General features: G+C 42.9%; 3 protein-coding genes across 3 annotated transcripts; 1 reads left to right on the top strand and 2 right to left on the bottom strand.

Moving 5' to 3' along the window:
• Positions 1 to 12,154: 12,154 nt before the first annotated feature.
• Positions 12,155 to 13,660, bottom strand: LOC129863897 (growth arrest and DNA damage-inducible protein GADD45 gamma-like). The gene is made up of 3 exons (XM_055936290.1): positions 13,488 to 13,660; positions 13,150 to 13,357; positions 12,155 to 13,047 (listed from the first exon to the last, which is right to left on the bottom strand). Exons 1-3 carry the CDS (start codon positions 13,586 to 13,588, stop codon positions 12,934 to 12,936), a joined length of 423 nt encoding a protein of 140 aa, XP_055792265.1. The 5' UTR covers positions 13,589 to 13,660; the 3' UTR covers positions 12,155 to 12,933.
• Positions 13,661 to 16,502: 2,842 nt separating this feature from the next.
• On the top strand, positions 16,503 to 18,019 carry LOC129863896 (growth arrest and DNA damage-inducible protein GADD45 gamma-like). Its single transcript, XM_055936289.1, has 3 exons — positions 16,503 to 16,723; positions 16,834 to 17,041; positions 17,176 to 18,019. The coding sequence occupies exons 1-3, from the start codon at positions 16,581 to 16,583 to the stop codon at positions 17,287 to 17,289; spliced, it is 465 nt and encodes a 154-aa protein (XP_055792264.1). The 5' UTR covers positions 16,503 to 16,580; the 3' UTR covers positions 17,290 to 18,019.
• A 1,205-nt stretch (positions 18,020 to 19,224) lies between these two features.
• On the bottom strand, positions 19,225 to 21,364 carry nim1kb (NIM1 serine/threonine protein kinase). Its single transcript, XM_055936282.1, has 3 exons — positions 21,088 to 21,364; positions 20,616 to 20,884; positions 19,225 to 20,454 (listed from the first exon to the last, which is right to left on the bottom strand). The coding sequence occupies exons 1-3, from the start codon at positions 21,362 to 21,364 to the stop codon at positions 19,699 to 19,701; spliced, it is 1,302 nt and encodes a 433-aa protein (XP_055792257.1). The 3' UTR covers positions 19,225 to 19,698.
• Positions 21,365 to 21,570: the final 206 nt, after the last annotated feature.

Raw genomic sequence — 21,570 nt, 5'->3', positions numbered from 1 at the left:
GAGGAATGGACTCTACAAGCTGTTGAAAGCGTTCCACAGGGATGCTGGCCCATGTTGACTCCAATGCTTCCCACAGTTGTGTCAAGTTGTCTGGATGTCCTTTGGCTGGTGTAGTATTCTTGATACACATGGGAAACTGTTGAGAGTGAAAACCCCAGCAGTGTTACATTTTTGATACAAACCGGTACGCCTGGCACCTACTACCATACCCCGTTCAAAGGCACTTAAATCGTTTGTCTTGCCCATTCAACCTCTGAATAACACAAATACACAATCCATGTCTTTAATTGCCTCAAAGCTTAAAAATCCTTCTTTAGCCTGTCTGCTCCCCTTTTTCTACACTGATTTGAAGTGGATTTAACAAGTGACATCAACAAGGGATCATAGCTTTCATCTGGATTCACCTGGTCAGTTTGTCATGGAAAGAGCAGGTGTCCTTAATGTTTTGTATACTCAGTGTATACAGTATTTATAGTTGAATTCGGATGTTTACATACACATGTTGGAGTCATTAAAACTCGTTTTTCAACCACTCCACAAATGTCTTGTTAACAAACTATAGTTTTGGCAAGTTGGTTAGGACATCTACTTTGTGCATGACACAAGTAATTTTTCCAACAATTGTTTACAGACAGATTATTTCACTTATAATTCACTGTATCACAATTCCAGTGGGTCGGAAGTTTACACGAAGTTGACTGTGCCTTTAAACAGCTTGGAAAATTCCAGAAAAGGATGTCATGGCTTTAGAAGCTTTTGATAGGCTAATTGACATAATTTGAGTCAATTGGAGGAGTACCTGTGGATGTATTTCAAGGTCTACCTTCAAACTCAGTGTATCTTTGCTTGACATTATGGGAAAATCAAAAGAAATCAGCCAAGACTTCAGAAAAAGATTCTAGACCTCCACAAGTCTGATTCATCATTGAGAGCAATTTCCAAACACCTGAAGGTACCTCGTTCATCTGTACAAACAATAGTACGCAAGTATAAACACCATGGGACCATGCAGCCGTCATACCTCTCAGGAAGGAGACGCGTTCTGTCTCCTAGTACTTGTGCGAAAAGTGAAAATCAATCCCAGAACAACAGCAAAGGACACTGTGAAGATGCTGAAGGAAACAGGTACAAAAGTATCTATATCCACAGTAAAACGAGTCCTATATCGACATAACCTGAAAGGCCGCTCAGGAAGGAAGAAGCCACTGCTCCGAATCCGCCATAAAAAAGCCAGACTACGGTTTGCAACTGCACATGGGGACAAAGATCGTACTTTTTGGAGAATGTCCTCTGGTCTGATGAAACAAAAATAGAACTGTTTGGCCATAATGACCATCGTTATGTCTGGAGGAAAAAGGGGGAGGCTTGCAAGCCGAAGAATACCATGGTTATCAGGAGCAAGGCAGCAGCAGCATAGTAGCAACTGTTTATTCATGTCTGCACATGTATACACACACACAAATGAGATATGCTGAGACAGGTATCTCCCACCGTACAGAGAGAGAGAGAGAGAGAGAGAGAGAGAGAGAGAGAGAGAGAGAGAGAGAGAGAGAGAGAGAGAGAGGCATTAACGCAAGCCCATCAGTCACAGCACAAAGGAGAGGTATTTATTCTCATCCACTACAGGGGAGGACGATATCATGCTACCTTGTTTGAGAATGTGATGAAAGAGTTGAGCTAATGTGTTTGTTTTTCTGGATTAATTTATGACCCCTGCAGCTGTGCAAATAGCAGTGTTGAGCAACATTCCTCACTGCAAATGACGGGCTGTGTTTCACTATCATAACAATGAACCATCCCTGTATAATTAATCTGAGGAGCATAAAATATGCAACGACTTTAAATTTATTTTGAATACATTCATCATAGGTCTCAATGTGCTGCCCAGAACACCACAGCATATCGACAGAACAAACGCTAGATATTATATTGGAGAAGGGAGAAGGAACTTTACTGCAACAGACTCTGAAGGCCCTTAACCAGAAATACTTTATAAATAGGTTGTTGTAACATTGGTCTTATTCTACATTCTACATTGGTAACATCATCTTTGATGTGGAATTATATGTAAGAGAAACATTTATACATGAGTAATCATCTGCATGAAGGGACTGACACAAGTAGTAACAGTAAGTACTGATAATTTGTGACCTTTACATGTGTAGAATTATGTAAACAAATAAATGATATATGTTGATATGGACACAATTATTATGATGACTCAGTATTACCTAACACAGGAAAACAATTCCCTGACTTTTAGGGTAAATTATCTTCCTTGTCTTTCTGTACACATCAAATCAAATCCTTAGTTTGAACTATTTCAGCTAATTCATTCAGCATGGACCTCTCTGGTGTCCCAGCACTGCTTTGGGGCACATGCAGCTCATCACTGCAAACACATGACCGTTTATTTACTCATCCCAGCCTGCCTTCATCTAGCGGGAACCAGGCTTTGATATTCATTACAGAGTCATTTGCTGGTATATCTCAGCCAACGTTATGACTGTAATTATGTCTGTCAGTCATACCATGCTTTTAACATAATTGAGTCATAAGGAATTAGCATAAAGTCTAATTTGTTAGATTATGCGTGAATTTTGAGAATGATAGAAGTGAATGACAATGACTGGGAGGATATTTGACAAATTACTTGACAGAGGATCATTTACGGACTTAAACAGACACGCACTGATGTACAGTTAGCGCGCGCGCACACACACACACACACACACACACACACACACACACACACACACACACACACACACACACACACACACACACACACACACACACACACACACACACACACACACACACACACACACACACACACACACACACACACACACAGTGTTATGAGGGCCAGAGGCTTCTGTTCCTACTAAATAAAAACAGAATGCCAATACTGTACACTGTGACTGCTGACTTGCTGACATGGCCGGTTTGGCCAGTCTACACGTACATCTTGTAAACCGTATGTACAGCCTGAGGCCATCAGTACAGTAGGTGTCAAATTGTGGTGAAATGCTATGCTCCAGTCCCATGTGTGCCATTCACATCGTTTTCAGACCTGGAGGGGAGAGACTTTGGTCCGGTGTAATACAGTGATACTCTGGAGGCAGCCGAGCGCAGAAATCCAATTTGCTCTGTGGAAGTATTAGCCTCCTGTGTTAATTCTCTCTGAAATGACTTCCATTGGATCTATCTGCTGAGCGGAGGGACTGTGAGGGAGGAGGGGGCTGCTACTGAGCCTTGTGTTGGCATGGGAACTGGGGTGGGCATAAGCCCAGCATGAAATGAATGCATCCAGCGGTCATCAGTTCAGACCAAGCAACACCCATAAGAGCAACCTTGTGTTGTCTTCTCCTTCTACTGCAGTGATGATGAATGTGATGAATTACCGATGTCCTCTCTTTTCTGTAGCATCATAGTCAGAGCATTGGAATGCCTTGAGCAGCCCAAAAACATGCTAAAGGCATGGTTGTGATGACACGCACATTGACGTAACATGCTTTCATTTGTGTCTTATTTGCACGCATACACATACATTTACAAAGAGATACGCTCTTGGACTCACTTCAGAAGAATTGTTAACAGATAAATAATAGTAAAGTTAGTCAACCACATTTGAGTCTTTCATGTTAGGCAGAGTCTGTCCATTTATATGTAGCACAGGTGAAGAGTTAAACTTGACTTCTAGTCCTTTGTGGGATTAAGCCATCAAACACATCAATCACATATACAGTTGAAGTTGGAAGTTTATATACACTTAGGTTGGAGTCATTAAAACTCCTTTTTCAACCACTCCAAAAATGTCTTGTTAACAAACTATTGTTTTGGCAAGTTGGTTATGACATCTACTTTATGCATGACACAAGTAATTTTTCCAACAATTGTTTACAGACAGATTATTTCACTTATAATTCACTGTATCACAATTCCAGTGGGTCAGATGTTAACATACACTAAATTGACTGTGCCTTTAAACAGCAGAAAATTCCAGAAAATTATGTCATGGTTTTATAAGCTTCTGATAGGCTAATTGACATCCTTTGAGTCAATTGGAGGTGCACCTGTGGATTTATTTCAAGGCCTACCTTCAAACTCAGTGCCTCTTTGCTTGACATCATGGGAAAATCCAAAGAAATCAGCCAAGACCTCAGAGAAAAAATTCTAGACCTCCACAAGTCTGGTTCATCCTTGGGAGCAATTTCCAAACTCCTGAAGGTACCACGTTTATCTGTACAAACAATAGTACTCAAGTATAAACACAATGGGACCACGCAGCCGTCATGCCGCTCAGGAAGGAGACACATTCTGTCTCCTAGAGATGAACGTACTTTGGTGTGAAAAGTGCAAATCAATCCCAGAGCAACAGCAAAGGACCTTGTGAAGATGCTGGAGGAAACAGGTACAAAAGTATCTATATCCACAGTAAAACGAGTCCTATATCGACATAACCCGAAAGGCTGCTCAGCAAGGAAGAAGACACTGCTCCGAAATCGCTATAAAAAAGCCAGGCTACTGTTTGCAACTGCACATGGGGACAAAGATTGTACTTTTTTGGAGAAATGTCCTCTGATCTGATGAAACAGAAATAGAACTGTTTGGCCATAATGACCATTGTTATGTTTGTAGGAAAAGAACACCATCCCAACCATGAAGCACGGGAGTGGCAGCATCATGTTGTGGGGTTGCTTTGCTGCAGGAGGGTCTGGTGCACTTCACAAAATAGATGGCATCATGAGGTAGGGAAATTATGTGTATATATTGAAGCAACATCTCAAGACATCAGTCAGGAAGTTAAAGCTTGGTCGCAAATGGGTCTTCCAAATGGACAATGTCCCCAAGCATTCTTCCAAAGATGCGGCAAAAGGGCTTAAGGACAACAAAGTCAAGGTATTGGAGTGGCCATCATAAAGTCCTTTAAACTGAGTTTAAACGTATTTGGCTGAGGTGTATGTAAACTTCCGACTTCAACTGTGTCTTTTGCCTTAAACTAATCTGTATAAATATATTTGCCCAGATATAGCTCTCATCGATATTCAAATTCGTCCATCTTCTCCTAAACGCATCGGCAGTTTTCATCCAAGCAAGGGACTCTGCTTTGAAGTTTACCCTCAGTCTTCAGCAGACTGTAATATAGATGGCAACCTCATCATGTCTCAGCAGGTCTCTCAGAGCTACAACCACAGGCCTGTAGTCTTGTCTCCTTAAACAGCAGTGTGGAAAATCCATCCATTCCTCTTCCTTACTGTTGGTGATTCATTTGACACAGGAAGTGTCCGGGTCTGCCATTTCCTGTCCAATGTACCTTAAGCCAGTCTGATATTACTGACGACTTACTGAAATGAGACTCTTCTTCTCCTTACATCTCTGAGCTCATGAACTCATGGTCACATTAAAATGACCTCCACTCAACAACATCTGGTATACACAATATGCATGGATAACTGGTGCTAAAATCAATAATTTCTAATGGAATGGGATAAATTGCTTAGCTTTTATTTGGGGGGCAATGTTCTGTAAAACAAACCAAAGCTGTGAAAATGCAGTAAAATTATAGGGGTTTAGCTGAGCAGTAATGTAATTATAGTGTCTGTGTTATTTTTGTCCAATAGGTGGCACTGTTGCCCCATAGTCAGTTATAGCAGACAGTTCTCTGATTCAACACCAGAGGGAAGCAGCAAAGTGGACTTGGCAATATCTGCAGCACTTGATGTTGACTACTAGAAAGCAGCTCTCACACATCTCAGATCTAGTCAGCAAGGGAGGTGAACAATCATCTGAATTGTGGTGTGTTTTCTGAGTGGGATCTCACAGTATGGGGTGGCAGGTACCCTAGTGGTTGGAGTGTTGGGCCAGTAACCGAAAGGTTGCTAGATCGAATCCCTGAACTGACAAGGTAAAACATCTGTCATTCTGCCACTGAACAAGGCAGTTAACGCACTGTTCTTAGGCTGTCATTATAAATAAGAATGTGTTCTTAACTGACTCATCTAGTTAAATAAATAAAAATGTGGCCAGTTTATTGTCCAAATAGAACAGTGTTTTCAATATTCACCTGCATATTATTGAGTTTGTTCGAGCAGTATACTGAAAAGAAAACGTTATATACTCAGAAAACAGATAAGCCATTCCTCAATGTATTCCTCATAGTGTAATGGAGACACTACAATCTACAAAGATTCAAATCAATGTCACAAACTCAGGTACAGCTAACATGATCTATTGTATCACAATAGAGCTAATATGATCTACTGGATAGATCTGCATGGGGTATGCAACTTTAAAATGGCTAAATAGGAAAAACTACAACTGCTTCCATTACTTTTTAAGAAGACTACAAGCTCACTTCAACTAATTCAAAAGGAGGACCATTAAAACAATACATGCCCTACCATAGCTACACTCAACTTATTGAAGAGAAGCTTCACTAAGAGCATAGAAACACTCCATCCACATCCAATCAGAACCAGTGATCTTTGTTATGGTTGGGGAGTGCAATGAGTGCAGAGCCAGGACTGAGCTGCTGTTGCTTAGTAAAGGCCTGCCTCTACTAGGCTGGTGATAGTGATCCCTGAACAGATGAGATTCCTTCGCCCATATGGCTGCCCTCTGGGACTCCTTTGTGCTGTGACTGATGGGCTTGCGTTAATGCCTATGAACTTTATGGGCTCTTTCTCTTCCAACCCAACCCATAGTAGCAGCCCCACCCATCCCTCTGCTCTCTCCTTTCAAAGGAGAGCCCACGTTGTCCTGTCAAAGTGTGCCTTTCGTTTTGTACACAAATGCCCCACTCGCCCTCTACTCTCTCCCCCCCTCCTCCCCTGCACACTCTCTGGTCCAGACTTTGTGTTTGTGAAAAGGACCGTCTCAAATGTCCCCTGCAGCCGCGGCAGCTGCTCCTGGACCTCACCATTCTTTCAGGGCCGAAACAAAAGGGGGGTCTCAGTGAACCTTTGTGTTGTGCCCCTCCTACACACCCCACCCTTTGACAAGGGTGTAAGAGTTGTGGCTGCATCTTTTGTGTGAGCTTTCTGTTGGGGGGGCTCCACATGACCACACAACCACATTAGCCATCTGATCAGTGCCTAGACCAGCGCCTCCCCTACATGGGGCCCTCGTAGGCCCCTCAGGGCCCTGGCTTGGCCTGTTAACACAGGCAGCACTCAGAACACAGCCTCCTCAACACACACACACACACACACACACACACACACACACACACACACACACACACACACACACACACACACACACACACACACACACACACACACACACACACACACACACACACACACACACAGAGAGCAATGATATAGAGCTGAGGAGAGGCACAGGAGTGGGGGGAGATCTGCCTCAGCATCGTCTGGTTACGGAGCCGTGTTTTGGCAAAAGTTGGCACCATTTGTCAGCACTAGGGTTGCAAAGGGAGGGCATTTTACTGTAAACTTTTTAACCAGTTTTTATTTTACTAGGCAAGTTAGTTAAGAACACATTCTTATTTACAATTACAGCCTAGGAACAGTGTGTTAAGTGCCTTGTTCATGGGTAGAACAACAGAATTTTTTTCTTGTCAGCTCAGGGATTTGATCTAGCAACTGTTTGGTTATAGACCCAATGCACTAACCCCAAGGCTAGCTGCCGACAAGTAAACTACCAGAATTGTGGTATCTTTAAAGGATTTTATGTAATCTATCAAAGCACTTCTAGTGGGTCTTTTGGGTACTTCAGATTATCACAGGTGTCTGTAATTATCTATGAGGGTTTAATATGTTTAATATGAGGGTTTCAGCGTTACATTTTTTACACACTTTTATTTATTTTACCATGTCAATATGGATTTGTTGTCAATGTTTTTTTTATTAATTAGGGTTCTTTCACATATTCTCTTATGATCCGGATCCTGGAGTGTTATGTGTGAAAAGCAAACGAACCCTGGCTGAAAGGAATCCTGGATCTGCATGAGTAGTTACCGGTAGCTTTGCAACCGTAGTCAGTTACTGAGCTACATGGTTACAGCACTAGACATGACAAAGCTAGAAACATCACCACACCTGATTGTAGCTACTCTGTGTGGGAGATAGTGGTGAGTAAACTAGGAAGAATTTCAAGTACAGGCAAGCAAGGATGGAACTGAAGAGCAAATTGTAACGATTTGACGAAATGATAGTGATGCAGTCATGGAGCTGACCTTTCTTATTTACATAATCAGAGGAATTACCATATCTTTATGTTGTGAAACATATGATAATTAGTTATTAGATTAATTATGAATTCAAACAGGATAAAGCCATCCACTGGTGATTTGCATATGAGCAGCTGAGGAGGAGGGGAGATGTGTGCGTGTGTGCGTGTGTGTGTGAGTGTATGAGTGTACACGTTTATTGGTTAGGGTCCTGACCTCTGGTCCTCTGACCCCAGCAGCAGGTTCATGGTAATAAGTGATATTAGCATAGCCAACAGACTAGAGGACCACATATCACTACAGACACAGCCAGCTGAGCCTTACATCCCTCCAGACACAACTACCCACTGGGCACAGACGTCAGTTCAACATCTAGCTTTGATTTACATTTGAGTTTGAGTTTTCAACTAACGTGAATTCAATGTGGAATCAACAAAAAATGTCACCATGTCATTGGATTTTAGTTAAAAGTTGGGTGAAAGAAAGACCAAATGCCCTTTGAGTTCTTTTTGCAAATCCAATGCATTCTTTTGATTGAAATGATGTGGAAACAATGTTGATTCAACCAGTTTTGCCCCATGGTTAGTTTCATCCCAACCACCACCATAGCAGCAATAACACATTGATTCCTTAGGTAACACTTCAGAAACAGTATTATTCCTTTGATACTTCCCCAGCACAACTTTAGATTCTATGAAAAGCTTTACCCACATAGTTCAATCCAGAAGAACAACTGACAAGAGGATGCAATGTTTACACTTTGTTGGGATGTTATAAATGCACATGGCAAGCAGAAGCAATGCACAATGATGCAGTGGTGGAAAAAGTACCCAATTGTCATACTTGAGTAAAAGTAAAGATACCTTAAAAGTAAATGACTCCAGTAAAATAATACTTGAGTAAAAGTCTAAAAGAATTTGGTTTTAAATATACAAAAGTAAATGTAATCGCTAAAATATGCTTAAGTATCAAAAGTAAAAGTATAAATCATTTAAAATTCCTTATATTAAGCAAACCAGACGGCACAATTAAAAAATATATGTTTTTACGATAACCATGGGCACACTTCAACAGTCAGACATAATTTACAAACAAAACATTTGTGTTTAGATCAGAGGCAGTAGGGATCACCAGGGATGTTCTCTTGATAAGTGTGAATTAGACAATTTTCCTGTCCTGCTAAGCATTCAAAATGTAATGAGTACATTTGGGTGTCTGGGAAAATGTAAGAAGTAAAAAGTACATAATTTCTTTTAGGAATGTAGTGGAGTAAAAGTAAAAGTTGTCAAAAAATATAAATAGTAAAGTACAGATACCCCCCAAAATTACTGAAGTAGTACTTTAAAGTATTTTTACATAAGTACTTTACACCACTGCAATCATGTGCAATGAGATAGCTGCAGTTTATGGGATTAAGATTATCAAGTTAAAAGGTGGCCATTCACTGACCATTTAATCATACCAATCGAATCACTTGATTGACTGTCTCCTAAAAATAGAACCAAATTGAAACACAGACTTCCTGCAGACTAGTGGTAATGGAGGATTCCGATGGCTGTAGCCTGGGCAACAGGGCGGCCTAGAACAGAAGCCCAATCTGACCCCCCATCACATCCCCTTCCCTCAGCACCATCTGCTGCTGCTGCTGCTGCTCCCGGGGCGTCGTCAGCTCATTGTGCAGAGGGAGGGGGGCATTAGTGTTGAAAAGACACTTGAGAAGAGCCATGTGGCTGGAACAGAGCCCTTATAAAACGGGTTGAGACGGGGGGCAACCGGGGTTGTTTGAGGAGGTACAGATAATGAAATATTGTGACACAAGGCAATTAAAGCAGCCTCTGCTGCCCACCTCCGCACATTAGACACTGCACATATCAGAGCAGCTGTGAAGTGCAGAGATAGAGCAATAGAGAGAGCACCAGCCCTGTTGGGATGCACAGCTGCAGAGCACATGCTTTCATATCAGTGCATGAACCTCATGGGGGTGTTACCATTAACATTGCATTAGGCTCAATCTCTCTCTTCGTGTAGATAAGTGAATAAAGCGTCCTACTACTCCTATTACTGCTCTGTTCTGGAGGAGGATGGGGGGGGGGGGGGGGGGGGGTGAATGAGTCCTAGCCTGTGCCAGGCACAGTGCTCTCCTCCTCTTTCTCCTCCTCCTCCCTCCCTCCTCCTCTCCTCTGTCTCATTATGCGGGGCAGCAGAGGGAGTCAGTGTTTGTGGGCCGGTTGCCGGGTAGATTTAGGGGGGTTGATTGTAGGTTTTGGGGGGTTCGGTTGGGTCTGCAGGCGCTTGCTGTCTGACGGGGAACAATATCCCCGGCTGCACAGTGCCATACACGCTGCACTGGGCCACTAATTAAACAAACCATTCTTGGGGGCTGATTTGATGGCAGCATTTGGCAGCTCAGTGCAGGGCCGCAGATCTGGAGGTCAGATAGGAGTGCTACTGAGTGGGGAGGAGATGGAGAGGGGGGTATTCAGAGATAGAGTGTCAGAGTTGGGGCATAAGGGCTGAGGCAGCTGTTGAATAGTACATACAGGCACAATGCTTAAGAATGACATGAAGCATACTGGTCCAGAATGACATTGGAGTTTGTTTCCAAAAGCACAAAAGCCCCGGAAAGTTCTGAATTTCCAATGAATGGCGGCTATTCACAAACTGTGTGTTCCAAGAGCAAAAGAGCACAGGGAAAAGCTGGATGCATTTCTTCTTTGTTTTGTCGGCTGTGACATGTGTATGGAATAATTACTTATAAGATTGTTTTTTGTTATTCTCTGTCATCTTTAGGTGAAATAATTGCCACAAAATCAATGGTCCACATAACAACCGAAGGTAGTTCCTCCATCACACACCACCACTCTAGTAAAAAAGTAGAACCCTGGATCTGAGTGAATCTTAAACAGCCATAAGAGACATTAGCAACACCACTATCCTCCATCCACTGCCTCTAAAGCTACCACATGCAATCTGCACCCACAGGAGTGATTAGAGGCAGTCCTCAGTGCACAACACCTATAAATACACACCTTGTAAATAGAAGTTAGAATCAGGTGCAAACTCAAAGTAACCAAAGTAACCAAAACTCTCTGCTAATCCTGCTGCAACATGCAATTGGAAGTCGGTGTGCATGATGTGCACCATGGTCATTAACACTATAGGGACATTTGATCAATGTGTATAGGTGTGCCTAATTACCATACAAGGGAATAATTATGTCATTCAACCACATCTCAACTATAAAGTGACAATTAATCATCAATGTATTATTGATCAATCAATCTGGTTCCTTGCCATCTGATTAGTGACAGACACTACAATTGTTCTCCTGTACTGCTTTGTGTTAAGGCACAGGCTCATTCTCTGTATGTTGTGGGTATGTGTGGAGGAGAGGTCTGTTAGGGCTAGCAGATATGGGAGTCAATTCAGTTGAACCTTCATAATATCACAGAATGGTTTGGGGTGCTGTAAAAACATTGTACAATCCGCTGTCTTGTAGTCATAGTATATATTTTTTGAACTGATGTAGTTCTGTTCTTGCCTATTAATGTTCTGTATTATCTCATGTTTCATGTTTTGTGTGGACCCCAGGAAGAGTAGCTGCTGCTTTCGCAACAGCTAATGGGGATCCTAATAAAATACCAATAAAAAAAGAAATACCAAGATAGACCTCTCACAGGTAAATGCTTCCAGTGGTCAGAATAGATGTGTGCCTGCAAGGGCAGTAGTTTGTAAACAAAGACACTGCATAAACATGGATATCACAGGCCATGATGATAGGTCAATTAGGATAGAACACAGTACATCAGGCCTATGGGATGTACAAGTGTTGGGAAGTGGTAAGAGCACCAAACACTGTGCAAGTGCCAACGGTTATTTAAGAATTATTGTTGGGACTGATTTGATGTAGTTTTTAGTATGGTGAGAACATTCAAGATCCAAAATTTACGCTCAACATTTTATTGATCATTTCGTCATACATGACATTTATAAAGTGAATCCTTTAGAAAATAACAAATATATTATTTCATTTATCTTCTTTCTTAGTTTTTGACAATCGTGAATTCAACAGTAAAACATTTTATGGAGCAACAAATGCAATATATCTTTATTTTTTTATGTAATCAGGAGTTCAACATTGTACCATTTTCGATAATAGATTCTCATATTGAATGTCTAAAGTAAAACCTTCAGAGCATTACAGTACATTTATTTTTTTCTTTCTTTTTTGAGTTTTTGTCATATTCAAATCATCTAAAGTGAAACCTTCAGAGAATTAAGACAATTTTGGAAAGTGGGAAGTATATCGCTGAATGCAATGGTGTTATGCTGCTCAGCTAGAAGACATTTTAAAAAGTCCGTTTTTAAGAATGCTTCATCTTGGCACCGCTTCTTCTCCTACTGCGCGTGCTTCAACGTGCGACGTTCGCGCTGTGGAACACAGGATGCAGAACTCGCTCCTCCTTTCTCTCCAAACCTCATCCACACAAAGAATGAGGGCCGTTTTGTCGCTCTTGTGGCATACCTGACCTCATTCACATAAAGAATGGAAGTCAACTTGGCATGGACGGTACAAGAGACGACGAAATCACGGGGGCCCATTCGGGCCGGCCACGCGCTGCCTGGATCAGAATCCTCCTCAGGAGTATCCAGGGATGAGAAACAGTGTCATCCTGTAAAAGGATGAGTATTTCCTTATAGGTTGAAGGTTTACAGCCTCTCAAGAGAGAAGATCAGCGCTTAGGGAGGGTGATCTCTGGAACCCAGTCGTTCAGACCGCGGCTCTCCTCACAGAACAGGTGCAGCTTCTCCAGAGCAGGGTCCTCCCAAGAACCATCAGATGGGTTCTGTTGACAAACAACAAGAGAAAGAAACATTAGTCACATGGACACAATTAATGGTTTATTAAATAGTTCAATAAAGTAGGTTTGAGTTGAAATAGTACATACCGTGATAAGACAGCAGTGGGCATCTTCAAGCTGGCCAGTCTTGTCACCAACAATCTCGGCCAGGCGCTGCATGTCGTTCACCCTGACGATGCTGATGTCGTTGTCAAAACAGTAAGACTGGATGAGGGTGAAGTGGATCTGGAGAGCAATGTCACACTCCCACTCCTCATCGGTGGCCAGGACACAGAAACACACATTGTCTGGGTCACTGTTGAGATAAAAAAATAAACTTTCATTAGTCAATGTTATCATACATTAACACAGTGACTTCAGTAATGAGTAAATGTACAATAAAAAAAATCTAAATAAAGTACATATTCAGTACATAAAATACTTACTCATTCATTATTTTGGCACTTTCATAGACACCAACAGTGAGGCGATCCTCACACTGGGCAGATTTGAGAGCTTCCTTCAGAGATTTGCCAATAGCTTCCATTTGAAGTTTGTAGCGCCTAGTTCGAGCAAATGTTGATAAGGTTTCAACAGAAGTGTGTTTGTGCAATTTGTAAGAAACAGCTAGTATTTATAGGGAGGACGTGGCACACGCGCGTTTTGTGATTGGCTGCTGGGAGACAATGCACATGCGACCCCTAGCAGGCTCGTGCCTATAGACAAAATTTCGGAAGAAAGGACAGGGCAGTTTCCGTTCATTGAATGGATGCAAATGCAGAACTCCCTGACGTTTATGGATTAATTAATTCAGATTTGTGCAGGGTCGGTTTGGATGATGAGATTATTAGCCTACTATAATATCCATAATTACCACCCATATCCATGTGGCACATTTAGTAAATGCATGATATATCAAGTAGATTTAGCATACATTTAGCATACACCTTTATGTATTAAGAAAGATTTCTGGAAAAACTCAATATTATTGTGTTACTTCAATATCCAGATAACTCACAACTTGTAGGCCTATACAATTTTGCTGATTAGGCAAGTATTGGAGAACAGAATTGGCCCAAAGTTCCTATTTGCAAACGATAATGGCACGCGCCGCTGTTTTGCATTTGTAAAACCATGGCTGACTTCAGGCGCGTGGCATCTGGAGATGCCTGTATCTCTCTCCATAGCAACAAGATCCCATCTGTCCGTGGGGGTGGGGGTGGGGGAAAGTGAACGGGTCATCAAAGAAAACTTCTGCTGCACGATACAAGCAGAGATAAGTCGGCACATGCAGTGCATAATGGCCAATGACTTCCACAGATATTACGCATAGCCAACATAAAACGTGTGTTTATAAATAAGAAATTGCAATAGAGTGCATTAGTAGCCTTGACTGGTCAAACGAACAGAGGCAAGCGCAATAGTATGGAAATTACAATATTGTAGAAGACTCGCAGCTTTTCCTACATTATTTTATTGCATAATATACCCAAAGTATCCTACACTGTGACCACACTGTTTCAACTTGCAAGTTGCAAACCCAACTTCATCTTGCATGCCCCATTTTATTATTAGGCTGTGAACCAACATGATTGCTACTACTAAATTAATAGAACGTTGCTAATGGAAAGTAGTCGAGTTGAAGTTATCTGGTTGTTTGGCTAATTTGCATCTGCACAAAGAACTTTTGAGCCATGGGTCAATGTGCAGTAGGCTATGTCATTCGCCAGAGCGAGCCATGGCTTGAGCCAGAAACACCTGTCACGCGCTGCTGGGGAGGGGGCCCCGTCTGGCAGATGTGCTTCTTCATGAACAATGCGTCCTATATCGACTTGCACGCGCCTGCCCTGTTGCCAAGCTAGGTTTGGTTGAGCCTTCCAGAAATAGCCTAGTCTTTGAGCTGCTATCGGATGTATCAAACTTTGATCCAAGGAACCCTATCTGTTAACTTTGTAAACTGTTGTGCATTAGGCTAACTTACTCTATTCAAAGCTATGGGTTGTTGTTGCTTGCAACATGGGCCATTTAAACCTCTCAACTAATGATTGCCTAATAATAAACCAATGATAATTAACTATTCTAATTGCTCTAATAATTTCGTTTATTATGTTGTGTAGCAAAATAACATGATTTAATCAAAACCGCAGATTTATTTATTGGGTGTGTTTATGCCCCAAACATTTCTGAATGATTAATTCTTGGGCTGCAACTCATGCGCGTGGCCTATATTAAAGATAAGACTACGCCTATCAAAGATTCATAGTCGTGAGTTTTGACTATACGCTCACTTTATTTACATTTAAATTGGATCAAAACTCAGACAACAGACTTTTTCTTCCAGCGAATGTAAAGACTCGCGGACAATAGGAGCGGCGCGCCACGGGGTGGGGGTGGGGGTGGGGGGGTGTCCTCATAGCAATAGTCCACCATCTGCCGCGCTGCTATCCACCAAACAATGGAGCTGAATCAATCACCGCGAACCTGTTATCTCGACCCTCTAATTACGCATGCAGCAGTATTATTCTAGATTATTTTATGCACCTTAAGTGCCACCAAAGTGGATACAATTTGGCCAAACTGCGTAATATTAGGCTTTACCCTGCAAATATAACTTGGCCTTAATGGTTAACCGTGCCAGCTGCTCAACTTTTATAATTAATTGTATGGTAAAGCATGGCTATAATCTTCATTGGTCCATGTGGTAAAAGTAAATAAATAAAAGTTCGGACAGCTGATAGCGATCACGTGGTCAGTATATTGTGCGGCACGCACGGCCTCCTGGCACGCGCTGTTAATTTACATTTGTATTGAGAGGGTGATAATAGGAGTTTCTGCGAGCACAATAGGGGCCGTTTTTGGTCAGGCTCTACAGATGGCCATCCTCCACCTGCCCTCTCCTAACGGGGAGATGGTTGCCCTTATGCGCACTTTACTTTCACTATATTATTGTTTGTGTTTGGACATACTTTCATGTATAACTGAAACATACAGAATCTTAATCAGAGACAATTTGGGCACTTTTAAGCACTTTACAAAGTTTGATTATCCAATTGTTAATCTTTGGATTTTTTGTTTCAGTAGGTTTATAGACTGATTTAATAAATTATCAAATGCATCTCCGAAAGCGTTAGCCTTTGAGGCTATTGGCATGAATTAGTGTGTCGTGTGAAACAATCAAAACTCAAAGAAATTTGTAATGCAAAATATGACAGCCAAAATCTCAATTTATTGGAGAGAATATTATCTAAATCCATCTGAAATAAATACAAACATTTTTGTTTTCGGTCGGAGCAGGCCCGGCACAGAAAAATACTTGCCATGATGCCTCCTATCAATCTGCCACGAGCCGTGGGACAATACAATTAGCATACTATTGCGCCATTCAGGTCAACCAATCAGGGCGCTGCGTATTCACAGGCGCCACTAGCCCAAAGGTATAAAACCGCAGCACAGTCTCTTCAGAATCACTAATCTTTTCGGATTTAGTCTCCGGCTACACTAACTCCCACTCAGGAAGTTTTGGAATATTCTGCATCATCATGACTCTTGAGGAAGTTCTGATCCAGAAGCCCGCTAAACGTGCCCAGAGCACCGGCAAAGCGCTGGAGGAAGTTATGCTCTCAGCTAAAGACAACAACTGCCTGACTGTCGGTGTCTATGAGTCTGCTAAAGTTATGAATGTGTAAGTATGAGTTTCTTGAAATGCATATAGAAATTAAGTTTACATCTATGTTTGCTTATTTTGAAGTCATTTTGCATATACTTATGGTTCTTCTATTTTTTTCTTTGCAGTGACCCAGACAATGTGTGTTTCTGTGTCCTGGCCACCGATGAGGAGTGGGAATGTGACATTGCTCTCCAGATCCACTTCACCCTCATCCAGTCTTACTGTTTTGACAACGACATCAGCATCGTCAGGGTGAACGACATGCAGCGCCTGGCCGAGATTGTTGGTGACAAGACTGACCAGCTTGAAGATGCCCACTGCTGTCTTATTATGGTATGTACTATTTCAGCACAAACTGACTTTATTAAAACATGCAATAATATATCATATTAAAACATGCAATAATATATCATATTTTTAACTGTTTATTGTGACTAATGTTTCTTTCTCTTGTTGTTTGTCAACAGAACCCATCTGATGGTTCTTGGGAGGACCCTGCTCTGGAGAAGCTGCACCTGTTCTGTGAGGAGAGCCGCGGTCTGAACGACTGGGTTCCAGAGATCACCCTCCCTAAACGCTGATCTTCTCTCTTGAGATGCTGTAAACCTTCAACCTATAAGGAAATACTCATCCTTTTACAGGATGACACTGTTTCTCATCCCTGGATACTCCTGAGGAGGATTCTGATCCAGGCAGCGCGTGGCCGGCCCGAATGGGCCCCCGTGATTTCGTCGTCTCTTGTACCGTCCATGCCAAGTTGACTTCCATTCTTTATGTGAATGAGGTCAGGTATGCCACAAGAGCGACAAAACGGCCCTCATTCTTTGTGTGGATGAGGTTTGGAGAGAAAGGAGGAGCGAGTTCTGCATCCTGTGTTCCACAGCGCGAACGTCGCACGTTGAAGCACGCGCAGTAGGAGAAGAAGCGGTGCCAAGAAGAAGCATTCTTAAAAACTGACTTTTTAAAATGTCTTCTTGCTGAGCGGCAATAACAACCGTTACATTCAGCGAAATGTTTCCCACTTTCCAGAATTGTCTTAATTCTCTAAAGGTTTAACTTTAGAAATGTAATAATGACAAAAATTAATATAAAAAAGATAAGAAATATTACACTTATAATGCTCTAAAGGTTTCACTTTAGAATGTTTTGCCTAACTTTTTCAAAAAATATTTTTACTTATGTTATATGTTTATGCTTGATAACATTTCATTGTTAAACATGAAAAGGGGGAAAAAAATGAATTATAATTATTTCAATGTTTTAAGAAATGTTTATAAAAAATGAATACCCCAATAAATTGAATGAACATTGTATTTGTTGTCATGTGTTTTCACTCTTGTTATTAAGTTTGGAGGGTAGCCTACGCCTACTTATTTAAAATGGGGAGGTTATTGGGTTGACAAACAAAATGTGCTCAGCAGGTGCTTAAGGGTGTCAACTGCTAGCTGTTCCACCAGTAAAAGTCTGTTCTGTCCCTTCCTCCCTTCTTGGCTGATCTGCATGTGTATGGGGGCGCACAATAGCAGAATGCGCTCTGTTGTCACATCCAGCAGCCCACACAGAGGGATTATTGTCTGACTGGCAGATGTCTGTGTAGCCACGCTGTGCCATCTGCCCGCTTTCTGCAGGTGAGGCCGGACAGGGGAGGAGTTGAGGGTAGTTTGGGTGCCTAAGGGTCCGGAGTAGACTGGTTTGGGGAGAAAGGTGCAACTGCAGCCCACAATTCGGGGCATTCCTGCCTATGCAGCAACACCTCTTTATACTTATATTAGGCAGGAGGCGGGGGGCGACACCATGTGTTAGCTAACTAGCAAGATAGCACACGGTGTTACCCCAGCCTCCGGCCTGATGTGCTTGCGGGTGCCCCCGCCTGCCAACACGATTTCCTCAGGTACACAGGAGCGAGGCGGGGGTGACACTGTACTAGCAAGCTAGCACCCAGTGTGGCTCCATCCTCCCGCCTGCTGTATTAGCGGGAGGTGGGGCAACCGGTAAACAGTGTACTTTGCCCCGCCTTTCGGGCACCGCTTTCCCACAGTTATGTTAACAATGGTGAGGGCAGGTGTTCGGCAGGCGGGAGTGAAGGACAGTGTCTACTGGCAAAAAACTCAGATAATACTTTGATTTTCCTTTTGGTCCACATTCAAAAGTGTGTGTCTGTGTGGGGGGCTGCAGTTGCACACTATTGGGTTTGCGTGTTTAAATAGTGGGCTGACTATCATCTGGTGCTCTGCCAGCTGCTGTAGTCTATTGTTTACATGGTGTCTAGCAGGACACTGGTGAAACTTTTGTAAACACTTAATACATAGAATAGCAGCCCTAAATTTGCTTCCATGAGGTTTATATTTGACCTCCACCTGCTTCAAATTTTAAAAAAAATGCATGAATGTCAATTAAGTCTTTATTGCGCTTTATTTAGAGCATCAATAAGTCACAATGGTAAAAGTTCCATTTGGTGGTCAAATATAATACATAGACAATCACCTGCACAAAACCAGTCTTCTCTAAGGGCAAGAAACATCACGAAGACAAACAAGCATACTGATTTCAGAGACTATCGATGTTTCATCAAACAACCAAGGAGTTGTCTAAAAGCAATGCTCTTTCAGCACATTCTTCATATTTCATGCGCTCTATTGTGCTATGAATAAAAGTATATAAGTATCACTTATATACTAAAAAGGGTGCTTTTTAAATTCATTTTGATGGGACTCATTTCATCAGGCACTTTTACACCTCTATTTCAGCTTCACAAAAGATTACCAATAACAATCTTACTTTGTTAAAGACATCATGACCAGCAATCCAATGTTTCAGTATCTGTGCGTTACCACAACTGTTCATCTACAGAGGTTCCTGTGTTACATTCACACAAAACACATGTTCAGTTTCATCCCAAAGTGCAAACAAACATTTGTAGCTGTATGACCCTGAGTGAATTTTCAATGGATTAAAGCAGGCTTACAAGGATCCATGTCCAGGCTGGTCACTTACTGAAGGACACATAACCTGGAGGAGTGCATCAGACTTCTGTAAGCTCGGAGGCCCTCTCTCTTAGGGTCCCGGACCAACCCTCCGACCACAGGCACAGTCTCAGCGCCACGCCTTTTCTGGGCGCGGTGTAAGAGGATGCGGTAAAGTCCGGTGATGGGGCTGCGGCTGTCCTTGCCCTCGTTGTTGCGTATGTGTTCCATGTTGACACCCAGCTCCTCCAGGGAGGCCCTGATCTCCTCCTCCTCATCATCCAGCTCCCCAGGCTCTGCATCCGCCAGGCGCAGAGGGTTGAGGGGGACCGGTGGCACCACAGTCCACGGGTACTCCACAGGAAGCAGCCAGTCACAGCCCAGCATCTGGTCCACCGCATAGCGTTCCGCTGGCACAGGCTTCAGGATGCCCCGAATCAGCCGCTGGCACGGGCCTGGCACCCAGGGCGGGAGGGTGTAGACCCCCTCTATAACAGCGAGCCTCAGCTTGCCCATGGTGTCGGCTCGGAAGGGCATGGTGCCAGTCACCATGAAGAAGAGCAGGACGCCCATGGCCCATACGTCCACTGGCGGCCCCACATAGCACTCGTCCCTGAAGAGTTCAGGCGCGGCATAGGGGGGAGAGCCACAAAAGGTGTCCAGGGTGTCACTGCAGTTGGTGACCCTGGTGCTGAAGCCAAAGTCAGCCACCTTCACACAGCCATTACAGGTGTACAGTACATTCTCAGCCTTCAGGTCCCGGTGGATTATGTTTTTGTCGTGCTGCAAACAAAAACAATAGACATACTGTATGAAATAATTTCATGATTGAAATGGACTAAAATAAGATCTTTATATCAAAATCTCTGTATTGGACTGTAATAAGACCTGGGATCACATTGCTGATTCTACAGTATATGTGTATTCAATTGAATGTTACGGACCATGTGTTTGATGGCGGATAGGATTTGTGCGAAGGTGATCTTGGCCTCGGCTTCTGACAGCTTGCCATCGGAGCAGATGTGTGTGTGGAGGTCCCCTCCCCCGGCATACTCCAGCACCAGGTAGAGTCGGCTGTGTGACTCGACCACCTCGTACAGACGCACCACATTGGCATGCTGCAGGGCCTCCATGCTGGAGATCTCCCTGGAGAGCAGCCTCTGGGCCTGAACATCCAGCCGCATCTTATCCAGCACCTTGATGGCCACCTTGTCTGGGGGAGAGAAGGTGAGAGGTGTTGGATCACTTGAGACAGGTGTTTTTCTCAGTTCATTTTTAACATGCTTTACTGTGGTGGTTTCACAGTCACACTAATGAATTGCTATGCTGTTAGCATCCTTGCATGGATGATGATACCAGCTGCACTGATTAATTATTGATGACATTTTGCACGGTCAGCCCTTGTGGGGCCCTTGCCTTTGGTGAGGGAGTGGAAGGCCATTTTGACGTGGGAGAAGGTTCCAGAGCCGATCTCACCACGGACCTTGTAGAAGCCAATCCTACGGCCCACGATCAGCTCCTTGATGGTCTGCTCATCCTGACACATTTTGGTGGTGAGCTTCTCCAGCGGGCTGAGGCATGGTGGCGGGGTATCCTCCTCCTCATCCTGCCGACCTAACGAGCTGACTGACAGGCTATAGCGGCTGTGGAGAGTCCTCCTCCTGGTGGACACCTGGTACTGCCCCCCTGGCATCCTTACTACGGCTCAGGTCATGACAGGTTATGGACTGTGGACAGGAAATAAATTATATACAGTCATCTTGAGAACCCAATAGTCAATAGTATGATGGATGTCCTAGACAGTAACTTTGAATTGAATTATATAAAGGAGAGAGTGGGGTAAATTGAGATTTCTTTTCCCGACATTCAGCATCATTCAGCCAAGGGAAATATATTATT

The sequence above is a fragment of the Salvelinus fontinalis genome, chromosome 10 (assembly GCF_029448725.1).
Source record: "Salvelinus fontinalis isolate EN_2023a chromosome 10, ASM2944872v1, whole genome shotgun sequence".
NCBI lineage: Eukaryota > Metazoa > Chordata > Actinopteri > Salmoniformes > Salmonidae > Salvelinus > Salvelinus fontinalis.
This window is presented reverse-complemented; position numbering and strand designations above follow the sequence as displayed.